Source organism: Parasteatoda tepidariorum, chromosome 7 (genome assembly GCF_982258835.1).
Source record: "Parasteatoda tepidariorum strain Cologne lab strain chromosome 7, Ptep-v5.0, whole genome shotgun sequence".
Taxonomy (NCBI): domain Eukaryota; kingdom Metazoa; phylum Arthropoda; class Arachnida; order Araneae; family Theridiidae; genus Parasteatoda; species Parasteatoda tepidariorum.
In genome coordinates this window covers 35,571,445-35,583,907 of record NC_141761.1, presented here as the reverse complement: position 1 = coordinate 35,583,907, position 12,463 = coordinate 35,571,445, and the positions used below count along the sequence as shown (strand labels likewise).

Here is a 12,463-nt window from a genome sequence, read left to right as displayed (position 1 = left end):
CAAAAATAATAAATATAAGAAAGAGCTATCAATTTTTTTTTTTACAATTCTTTATTTTCGCATTGTTAGGAATTTTATGTTACTGTCGGGAGATTTCTTCGTTTTGCAAATTATTTTTTTTTCTTGTTTATTTTAATGAAAACAAAATAATGTCGTGTGTCTGTAATCAGTTGTTTTTCAGCACGCTTATGTATGTGAAATTGTTATTTTTTGTCTTTTTGTTTTCTTCCTTAATTTAACTGGCTTGCATCACCCTTTTATATTTTGAAGCATTTTTATGCTAAAAAATTTGAGCAAAACAATAAATAAAAAGGAGTATTGGAAATAAAATTACAAAAGCATAAAGTGTGTCGGGAAATTTTCGCCCGCTCTGGTCAGTGCTTGAAAGCCACAGTTAATTGATACTGTTGAAAGTGATAATAATTTAAATGAAAAAAAAAACTGCGTAGGGTGATTGTCTTGCAAATATTTGTACTTTTGCATGTTATAAAAGTCAATAAATTTCCGCCTATTGGAACAAAAAGGATGTGTTAATTTATTTTCTGATTACTCACATTTCAGCCAATGTTGGTAAATGAGTCGCTCAGAAGCCAATGCGGTTAAGTCCAAAACACAACAATTGAGAAAATTAATGTTTTTTGATACATTAGTTTTTAAAATTCTTGGTTTATTAATTTAATTAGAAATGTGTATAAAGTCTTTTTTCGAGGTGTAAACTCTGTAAAAAAACAAGATATGTACAGGATGTGTAAATAAAAACGCAAGTATTTATTGAAATAATGATAGCATCTTAAAAATTTTAGGACTTATACCTTTTGTCAGCTGAGAAAGAAAGAAATTTATGTCTACTAGTATAAACGAACTTTTATTTTCCTCAATCATCACTAGATACAGTGACTAATAGAAAATAAACTGTTGGATTATTTCAAAAATTGTTTTTTACTTCAAAACTAGAGTGGCACTTTTCTTTGTTTTAGGAAATGAAAATAAAATAAATAAATTAAAAAAAAATACCACATTTTAAAAAAATACTGCGAAAAATACCATACCCCTTTTTTTGGTGAAAAAAATACTACCGTAGTATTAAAAATACTACGTCTGGCAACCCTGAGTTACTATGAATTTCTTGTTTTTCAGTGTTACCAACAAATATCGAAAGAAGAATTTAATTTTTATTTCAAAGTTTATGTAAAAAAAGATTGATAAAAGGTTGACTTATTCACAATGGCTTCTGAAATTGTTATACAATATATTCAGAAGCTATTAAAAAAGGGCTCTCTAACCTAGAAAAAAGTAACCAACGAGTAAATCCTTTAATAACTAAGAAGATTATTATTTATTTCATCAAAATTTTCAAAAATCAGAAAATATCAAAAAATGGACTTAACCGTATTGGCTTCTGAGCGGCTCTATATCTATGTCTACATTTATGACGAAGGTATAGTTCATGTTTGTTTTTGACTTAAGAGATCAAGATAGATAGATAGAAAACAGAGAGAGAAGGAGAGAGCATCACACTGACATATTAAAAATAGAAAAGATAGACTTTGACATAACTCACTGTTATTCATATAAATTCAGTGGAATTTCTATTCGAAAATTCAAAATCTCAAAAAAAGAAAATTTTTAAAATAGATAATTTTTTTTTTAAAAAGAAGAAACTTTTGAATGGTATGACAATTTTTTCAAGCATACAAATGTACAGGGTGACACAAAATTATCTTTCTCATTTTGACTTACAATAAAATTTCTCATTTTGTCATCAGTACATATTTCAGAAACACATTCAGCTGTTTTGACAAATTTTTTTATTAAGTTCATAAGTCATTCAGCGAAATAAAAACTTTTCTTAGACTTTGACTGTTAAAATCGATTTGTTCCAATAGTGAGCCACATAGTTGTAAATTTCACTGAAAAAGTATATAGGAAGAAAAAGACATACGTAGTGTTCTTTTGACTTATATGAATATTTATGCTTGAAATCGTGCAAAACTAAAACTTTGAAAAAGTTTCAAGGCATTAACCTGCTTGCTCCAAAATTGACCAGGTTAGAAATCAGCTTGAAACGAAGCATTAAAATCAGAAACAAAATCAATTCTTACATCTATGGTAACTTTTGTGTAATGCGACTCAAAATTTTGAGGCCTATTTCAAGAGCAACAGGAACAATTTGGAAAAATATCTGGATATTGATTTAAAAGTTGTGGTATTGACCCAATATGAATAACTCAAGTTTTTCCTCTCTCCTGGGATGAGTTTCAATTTTACTTTTGAATATATTGAAGTGCAGGGTTAAAAGGAAGCAAAGACCTAGTGAGAATAACTGAAGTTTGCCTTCTCGTCCGCAGTGAGTTTTAATTGCACTTTTGGATGTACTGAAGTGTAGGGGACAAAGGAGGCAAAGACTCAATACGAATGACTGAAGTTTGCCTCCTTTACCGGGGTGAGTTTTAAAGTATTTGGAGAAAATTATTGAAAATATAAGTGTTTCTTATCTTCCCTTAGTCCCTGCTCTACCTCGTATTCCGATTTGGAATAGCTGCTACAGTCATGAGCCAAAGCATTATGACCACCCCTACATTTTTCAATAAACTCGTCTCCGAGTCACAGTGGCTCAGAGGATAAAGTGTACGCCTACCTATGAGGTGACCCAGGTTCGAGTACAGGCGGCGACTAGATGATACGAATTCGGGCGTAAAATACCTTCAATAGTAGGTGGATTAAAATCACCTCGCCGTTGGACAGTCCGTGGGAGCTTTTCCTGATTTTCCACTCCATGAATCGCAAATGTGGGATCGTTGCAAAGTCTTCCGCAGAGACTAGTTTGCAAAAAATCCTCCACAGAGGCTAGTTTGTCCAAATGCTTGATCCAGGAGTTCCCCTGTCTTCTAGGTTGGGTTCAATAAAACAAGGAACACTGGTAGTCATATACTCGGAGTAAGATATGGGGTTCAACGCCGGTTACAAAATAAAATATTAAATGAACTCGTCTGAATAAAGTGCTGTTGGATAAGGTTGGAAACATTCATGTATTTACTTTTGAGAATGATGGCAAAGCATTTAAGCAAATTATTTAAAGAGCATACTGTAATGGTCCGAAGGCTCGGAACGAATATCGCCGGTAGTGCCCAACTGGAAGGTAGTTCACGATCTGCTGTTGTAAGTATTTATGCAAAGTGGATAAACGGCGGTAAAACTATTAGTAGATGCCAAGGTATTGAAGATCAAACAACAGCATGTCGAAATGTCTCGACAGAGCAGGATCGCTGCTTAGATATTTGGTGCAACCTGTCACCAGCTATCTACCAAGAACTTGTAGCATTTATGCCAAGACGAGTTGCAGCTGTTTAAGCCTAAAGGTGACATAATGAGTCACTGAGTTTGTGGTCATAATGTTTAGGCTCTTCATTGTAGTTGAATAAACTGTAAAAACTGTGGTTTTATACCTCTCTGAAATTAGTGTCGAAAAACTCCAAAAATTGGATTTTCAATTTCATGAAAACACTAAGTATACAATTTAAAGGTTGTATTTAAATCTAAACACTAAGAATGGGGAATGCTTTAGAACTTTTAGAACTTAGAAGAATGGGGAAGTGCCATTTTTTTCACATTTTTATCACTTTTTTTTCCTTTGCGTAACATTTTGATTTGTTGCTCAAAATCTATAAGACTTAGAATCTTGAAATTAGGAAGGCATGTAGGAAAAAGTACAAGGTGTACGACGAGAAGTAAAAAGGTTTTAAATTAGACATAAAGTTCATGAAATATAATTTGTAGGAAAAATATTTTGTTTGATCAATATGTTGTCTGCTGAAAGGCATCTACGGGATTAAATTTAGCATGCTGCATGAACCATTTTTATTTATGAAAGCAAAGAAAATATTTCTTCGAAATTCTAATTTGTTGGTACGACTATTAATGTTTAACTACGTATCCTTGTAATTTTAAACCCAACACAGAAGACAAGGGAACTCCTGGATCAAGTATTTGGGGGAAATTTGTCTCCTTGGAGGACTTTTTGGTATGACTTAATAGTTATAACTTACTTAGTAATGACTTAATAGTATGACTTAATAGTTATTGTAAACGTAATAGAACATAAAATAACGGTTAGTGCTGTGATTCACTCGTGTTGCCACTTGTAAATAGATGTGTTTTTCTTAAAAATCAAGCGAATCTTAAACATATACAATAGTTAAAAAAGAATATGTACAATAGATTTACATATCCTGAAAATTTCCTCAAGAAAATTGAAAATGTAAAGCATCTAAATCTGTCTGATTTGTCTGATTTTTTTTGGAAAAAAATATTGGTTTTTAAGTAGTAACTAACATAAAAAAATAACCATTTAATTTGGAAAATGAAAATTTCTGTAATAGAGTTTTGTGTGTTTTTTTTTGGTAATAATTTACCATTAGTAAAAAACCCCACAAAACTTGGATGTAAACTTTTTTGATTTGAATTTTTCATAATAATTTACCTTTACTAAAAAAACCTACAAAACTTTTCTTTTTTGTCCATTTACGACAAGAAGCATCTTTTATCCACCATTTCCACAAATTTGTTGGTAATGTGGAAGAAACTATTCGTGGATTGTGTAGATGTTCGCACAATTTACACATCCATGGATGTAAATGTACTGTAAAATGCTTCTTCCAGTCAAAAAAACTCTCATATAAAGATGAATTGTTGGCAATATAGTTCAAATAGTTCGCTAAATCTTTGGGATCTGGAAATTTAGTTGCATCGATAAATGAGTGAGCAGGAACTACTTCTTCGTACTGAACTCCACCGAACACAATTGGAAGAATGTTATAGTGATAAGCATTAAAAAGTTTTTCAGTTACATAATCGCGGCAGATAGAATTTTCAAAAGCCAAATAATACTTATAACTTTCAAGCAGTTTGTAACATCGTTCTGATTGGGCTGGCAGACATTTATTCTTCCGACTACAATATCCATAGACGTCAACTTTATAATGTTTCTTCAACTCTTTAACATAAGCCTCACGTCGGCTTTCAGTTTTACAATTGCTGACCATCCAGATGGCGCCATTTTTCTTGCGATTAACATCAATAATGCCAGAAGTTCGACACGAATTGTTAACAGCGATGACCTCACCATATTTCACCTGGACTTGTGAATCTGAACGATATGTCATAGTCCAATTGAAAAGAGATTTAACAAGTCCCCATTTTAAAAGGTGCATGTTCCTCGGTGGTTCCATGCTGTACATAATCCATATCTGCTTCATGCTGTGTCTTTCTGGTATGTCTGATGCATTGAAATCACTAGCGTGGAATAGCACAGAATCTGCAACATCCAATAAAGACCTATTTGACGTTACGAAACAATTGCTTATGTAACACCTATAGCGTTCAAAAGTTGCTCGGCCGCTCTCGAAGAAGTAAAAATCTTCTGAAAACTCTGAGCTGAAGTATTTAGTCCAGAGTAAAATGAGCTTCTGTTTCGATTGAGAATTTTCAATTTTAACATTTTGAGTGCGAACAATACTGCGGATTTGACCAGGAGCTGGTATTTCTATCCAAACGTCGTCTTTTCTAAGGGGGCAATTATTCTGTGACTGTTTCAAAATATCTTTAGTGATGAATAACAACAAATAAATTATAGTTGAGAGTATAATGATTTGAGGAAGTTTGTTCCTTGCGCAGCTGAATGTAGTTTTAAGGATGCAATGGCTTAAAACGTTTTGTTTGAAAATCATTTCTTGCCGAACTATATGTCTGAAATAAAAAGAAATTTATGAATTAACTAATGATCATGAAATCATATTTAAAACTACTATTGTTTGTTTTAAGTTATCAATATTACTTATTTATTTACAAAAGTGGGTTATAGAAACAAAGTGGGTTATAGAAATTAATAATTATTAATTTATAAAAACGCTAAAGTTAATATCATTGAGTGATGCTACAGTCTCTGTATCTGATATAGTTAGAGAGGGTAAATTGTTGCATAAAACTCTGTAATTTATAACTCATATATCCCTTCAAATATCCCTTCATGTGTCGTAGAAAGATTGTTACGATTTATGGTAGCAATTTGTGAGTGATTGAGAGCTAAAAATTACTGAAAAAAAATGAAACGAGTACTCTATAGCCCTAACATGAAATACTTGACAAGGTATCTAGGAGCCAAGTCCTATGACATCCCAAAATAATAGGAATGTTCCTTTTTTTTGCTTTAAAATTAACTTAAATCATTCAAAGTATCTAATGAGCTCAAAAATAATGTTAAATGGCCAATCAGCTTTTAAAAGTCCTGATAGCTATGCTCGGCAATTTAATCAAGTTATTTATTCCTTTGCATGTTAAATAATTTTTTTAATATATAAAACATTAGTTTTCTTTAAATAGTTCAAATAGAAAACTTCGGAAATGAACTCAAAACATAGAAATAGTGTTACATTTTTACATGAAGATCAAAATCAATTAATTAGTATTTAAGCAATTTTGTATTCGTATTTAGGCATATTATTTTAAGCAAATTCAATGCTACGATTTTGACATGGAGTAAGAAAGTGAAGTTTGAAAGATACTTCCTCAAGACTGATCACGTGTGGCTCCGACAACTTTCCTATTCTTGGGGCTACTTTCCTAACTACGTTGTTATAAACTCTTTCAATCATATAATAATAGTAATTTTTATAACATACCTTTAAAGAAAATTATCATAAACAGCTTCAAAACTCGTACATTTGGCAATAGTTTAGTTGTTTTATTATTTCGCAAGCAAAATTTTGTTTCGTTTTTTTTCCACGTAACTTTTATCAAATTTGAGTAACGTGATTTAGCTTATGAAAAACAAAAATTTAACCATATTTTTAGTTTTCAAAATTTTCTTGTTTAACTAACTTTATTGCATGGAAATAAATTGATATTTAATTCTTTCATGCAGAATTTTTACTAAGCGTATTTTTACACACTCTTGTCATTATTTTTTATTAATTTAACACAAAATAAGCCTAAAATATTGAATTTTTTAATTATTTAAGGTTATGAAATACACAGGTGTCTTTTTCTCAGTTATAGTTAAAATCTTTCAAGCACGGGGCTCACTTCCAAGCAATAATTTTTCAAATTTGCACTTATTTAGACGTAAGTGAAACAGTTATTCATTATTGAAATTTCTTTAATTTAAATAACTAATTATTGATAAATTTTGAAGTTAATTAATTATGTCCGGATGTCAACAATAATAATAAATTGAAAAAGTTGTATAAGCACAAAAGCATATTTATTTTCAAAGTGCCTTTGCTTAGAAAAAAATAAAAAATTTATTGACAATTTAACTAAAATGCGAAATTAATGCGAACCAAAAACAAAAAAATTCTTTGTTGAATCTATTTAAGGGTTATTATTTCTTGTCTTTAATTACTGATTGCCAAAAAATATATATGTTACCGTTAAAGTATATAACGCAGTTATTTCATAGAATACCTAGTTATTCCATGAAATAACTGATCGTGTCCGTTAAAGTGTGTAATATGTTATTAATTTGACACTTTAACTAGTTATTCTATGAAACAACTAGGTATTCTATAAATTAACTAATGAGAGACAGTTAAAGTGTAAAATAAACAATTTAACTAAAATGAAATAACTAGGTATTCTATAAATAAACTAATGATAGACAATTAAAATGAAAAAGAAGCAATTTATCTAATTTATGCAGCGTATAAATGGTATTTATGGAAACGTACCAGAAAATCATTTGTTACAACAAGGATTACTAAAATGACACTTTTAATTACAAAGAACATTATTTCTAAAACAAAAACATTTTTTGTTGAATAGTTCATAAATGCAGTAGGGGTGGAAGGTAAAAAATGTATTTGTCGTGCGAGATATATGATTATGATATAGATTATTTTACACTTTAACGGGCTACAGATCGTTATTCTATGAAATAACTAGTTAAACCGTGAAATACAAGAGAGTTTTACACTTTAACGGACACGATCAGTTATTTCTTGGAATAACTAGGTATTCTATAAAATAACGGATTTCATACTTTAACAGTAACATATATATAAATTCCTCCTTCAAGTTCTTCATTTTCACCATTTTTTTCCTCCCCGCTCTTTAGCATTTAATGTCAAGCAAATGATTTTCGAAGGTTGTTTATTGACTTTTAATCGCTAAGTCACTTAAACGGTTCTTCCATCGAAAGAATGCTCAAATAATGTCACTTAGCTGGTTCTTCCATTGAGTATCTTCGAAATCAATAGATTTAGCAATAGAAATGAATGTTACATATTTAAACGAGATTAAATAAGAACTTTCCCCGAGAAATATCCATTGTCATTTAATCGGTTCTTCCCCTAAGCTCTTCCTTTAATCACTAATTTTGTTTGTAATAGGTACTTTGAATCGCTAAGATTAATTGTAAAAGCAAGAAAATAAATACATAACTGTTTAGAGACCAATAAAGTTACCTTTAATTCAATGGATTTTTCTTTTGAGTTTCTTATCGGTAAACTCTCAATCAATTAAAGACTGTTATTATAATCTAATTACGCCATAAATTACATTTAGATATAGGAAATTTTGTATAGAGCAGAGTAAAGGAATGCTTAGAGGTGCAGGGCATAGGAAAATAATATTCAATCTAGTTTAATCATTTCAAGCACCAATCTGGCAACACTTAATCAAAAAATGTTACATGCAACTAGAAATGCAAAACTATTTGCTTCTAAACATTCAACAATTTTTAGTAAAATCAATTTGTTAAGCAATAAATGCCTCTTCAATAAGAATACACCGTTTGAAGTCTCAGTTTCTAATGTGTCGCCTGACTGAAATTTGAAACCAAAATTAGATGTTCGGTAAAAACAAAAGCTAAAAACATGCAGTTTGATATTTATCATTAAAGGAAAAATTCAAAAATATAATTCTAAGAAATTGAAGCGTCCATTTCATATGTTCTAATCACTATTCAAAAATTATGGTTTTCGAAATTATGTATGCAGCAATAGCGTGTATTTTGTATGTAAGATTAATATCAAGCTTTATACTCAATATATTGAATGCAGTTACTTATAAAAGTAATTGAATATGCAATAATAAATATATGGTAAGTTATTGAAATTCATAATCAAATCTATAATAGCGATAATAAAACTATTAATGATATAATTTAAAATTGATGACTTAAGTTCCGCTATTAGACACAAAATAGACTTTCTTTGAATAAAAATAGCCTTCTTTTCAATGCTTCATTGTTGCGGCATTAAAGATGTGATCCATTAGGCTGAAACCGTTTTTAAAATCTCGATTCTACATTATGGTCTCATGTGTTTTATAAGAGAAGCTATTTCCTTTTGACCCCTTTAGTGTTTATTTTACATCTCCTGTATTTCACAATGTCTTTAAAATGATTTTAATGAGTTAAAACTTTTTGCGCACAATTGTGAAACTCGATTATTCAAAAGTTATTCCATGCAACTTTAGAATGTTTTTATGATTATTTTCTTTTAAGTTTTATTATTTGATTTATTAGTGTTCAAAAATAATTTAAATCGTAGAGTGAACACATTTCTACGTTTTTCAAAACTGTATAATTTGAAATGATAAAAAACAAAATTAAGCGAATAGTTTTTGCGTAAAATAGTTCAATAATAAAATTGTGTTTTAAAATGTCCATTTCTCAAAAAATGTACAATTACTTCCTTTTAAAATTTTAATTTCGCATTGTAAAATTATGGATACCTTTTACTTGAAGAAACGAATTTTATAATAGTGTGCAAAATATTTTTTATTAGTTGAAATTGTTCTAGGGGTATAGCGAAATAGGCAAAAAGTGAAATTAGCATTGAGAGTTTTCAATTGTTCTCCTGTATGATCTATTGGGATCTTACTTTCATAAAGAAGAAGGCATGTTTATTCATAGAAAGTGCGGTACTGTGTTTGGCATTTTTTCTTTAACTGTTGTCTGCATTAATTAATTAGTATATACTAAATTCGGCCCTAGAACCATTGAGAGTGACACTATGTACTTCAAATTCCGATCGTTAATTCAAAAATTATTCAGATTTTTCGATTTTCAAACGACAATAGTGCCAAAATAAGGGCGTGTTTGGCACCATATTTAAGTATCAGCAAATTTAAACTTTATTATAGATCAATATGCTTCTAAATTTGTGAGTAAGAATCAGTGTTATTCTTGTTACAGATTGCGAATTACGTCTAAAGATTTTAAGGGAAAAGCTTTCTCTTTTCATAAAACAATTCAAAATAAATTAAAAAAAACTTCTTTTTTTTATTATACCCTGCAACATAATGTTAAACAAGATTATTTAAACTTTAGTTCATGATTTAACATGAATTTCAATGAATACAACTTTCGATTAGGAAAGGTTTGAAAAAATTAGACTTACCGATTGTGTATCTGGTCAATGTTCAGGAGAAATGGTTTATCGAGAAAAAAAAATACATTTCAATTTCCCACTTCCAATAAAATAGAAAGGCACAGGAAAGAGTTAAAAAGAAGCGCTTTATTTCATTCGATTCCATTTCCAAAGTGGCCCCTTTTGTTCTAATCTTGTTTGTGCTCTCCGGAAGGAAACTACAATGGTTAGGATGTTGGGAGGCATCGAATATTCGAGCATTTCATCATTAAATCTTCCCTTAAACAAGTTACACAGTAAATGGCAGCTTCCCACTAGTTTGTAGACCCCAAATACTTTAGAATTTTATTTTATATACTATTTCAAATAAAGAGGAAGTTTCAATAGAAAACGGAAAAGCGTGAGCTCTATCTATAACTATAATTACATCGTTTGACATGGAAGGAAAACAATCCTCGTAAAACTATTCTTCTAGAACGAATTGGGAGGATTTGAGGTAACAGTTTTATATACCAGTATATTTTTCAAAAAAATAAACAAACAAACAACTACAACTGAGGATTATTGGAAAATACGAATTATAGATTCACGTCATTGTTTTAGATTAGCCGCTATTTTCATGCAAATTTTTACGAGTTCAAGATAAATATGTTAACCGCAAAACCTGAGTTCTAAACTTCTTTCATGAAATAAAGTTTGTGTAAAACATGATATTTTTGAACTACGTTCATATTTTCACCGTTTCAGTCAAATGTTTGCTCTTTCAAAAGGGAAACTGATAACAGCAGGCGCTGTTGCCTTAATCTAAATTTGCAACAAATTATACTTTAGAATGAGTTGAATTTTTAAATTATGTATTTCTTGAGATAGAAAAAAGTTAGAAATCTTCTATTAACCGCTTTTGACTTATCTGATTGCTTAAACCAGTAGACTGGAGCGCCGATCGGCCTGTGTAGGAGGCAGGGAACTGTCCTTGCATCAGAAAGGTTCTCGGTTCGAATCCCGGACAAGGCATGGATGTTTCTTTCTCTCTCTGTGTGTTCTATATCCTTTCTCCTTTGTGTGTGAATGTGACCCGCCCTATAAACAGGTTGTGGTTGTGTGAATGTGGTTGTGTGATGGCGCCACTGAAAAACAGGAACAATCGCACCCCCACTGCCTAAACAGGCATACGACAAAAAAAATAGTGCGTTGAGTCCCTCAGCGCGGAAGAAGTTAAACTTCGCAACCTGCGACGTTAATTGTAGAAGAATCAGCAGTCGTAGAAGGATCACTAGTTCTATTCAACGACTCTTTTTCCTGCTCCGCTCGCTTCCGTGCCCTGTAATAACTGTAATATTGTGCATTTTTCCCTCGTGGACCTCTTGAACCAGTGGAAGTGCTTGTGGTTGCTTCATCGTCTCGCCATGGAAAATATATTTGTATTAATAATGCATGTGAATGAGTCATAATGTAATTTCAAAAGAGAAAACCTAACAATCAATTGATATTAACAAAAGACGTACCTTGACATAACCTTAAATCCGTCGCATTGTCCGTGGGATTGTTTTCACTAATTTTTTAAATTGTTATCCACTAAATTTGAAAATAAAAAATACTACCCTATTAAATTATATGAGTATCAAAACAAACGAAAAAAATATTTATAGAAAAAAAAATACTTTTATGACTTTTATTATTTTTTTGCTAGTGAGAACCAAAACAATATAGAAATGAATGAGGGAAAACTGGATCCTACCACGTGATTTCCCGGCCAATAAAATTGTAGCGTTAAACGTCTAACGCAACCTTGTTGGAAGTCGCATAAGAAGTATAACTTCAAAAAAAAAAAAAAGAAAAGAAAAGTAGATTGGAGCAATCGCAGAAGTACACTGGCACCTTTGTATACTTTATCATTACCAAAATTTAGATCGAGCAAGCATAAAGCATATGATGGTAGTTTTTAGCATTTATTTCCTTTCTTAAAGAAGCATAATACATTTCGCGCATTTCTTGCATAAAACGCATTTTTACGATCAAAACAATTAAGCAATACATATTTTGAAAATAATTTAAATTTTTCAATTCTATATATTATTTGAACGAACGAAATC

The 12,463-nt window shown here is 30.7% G+C and overlaps 1 protein-coding gene across 1 annotated transcript; it reads right to left on the bottom strand.

Annotated features, from left to right (window-relative positions):
- Nucleotides 1-4,367: 4,367 nt before the first annotated feature.
- LOC107436210 (lewis-type alpha-(1,3)-fucosyltransferase-like) lies at nt 4,368-10,744 on the bottom strand. The gene is made up of 2 exons (XM_043043639.3): nt 10,401-10,744; nt 4,368-5,745 (listed from the first exon to the last, which is right to left on the bottom strand). The coding sequence occupies exon 2, from the start codon at nt 5,724-5,726 to the stop codon at nt 4,467-4,469; it is 1,260 nt and encodes a 419-aa protein (XP_042899573.2). The 5' UTR covers nt 5,727-5,745; nt 10,401-10,744; the 3' UTR covers nt 4,368-4,466.
- Between the last annotated feature and the right edge of the window lie 1,719 nt (nt 10,745-12,463).

What these genes read in the sequence shown, in the direction of transcription:
- LOC107436210 (XM_043043639.3), bottom strand. Translation starts at nt 5,726, where the DNA reads ATGATTTTCAAACAAAACGTTTTAAGCCATTGCATCCTTAAAACTACA.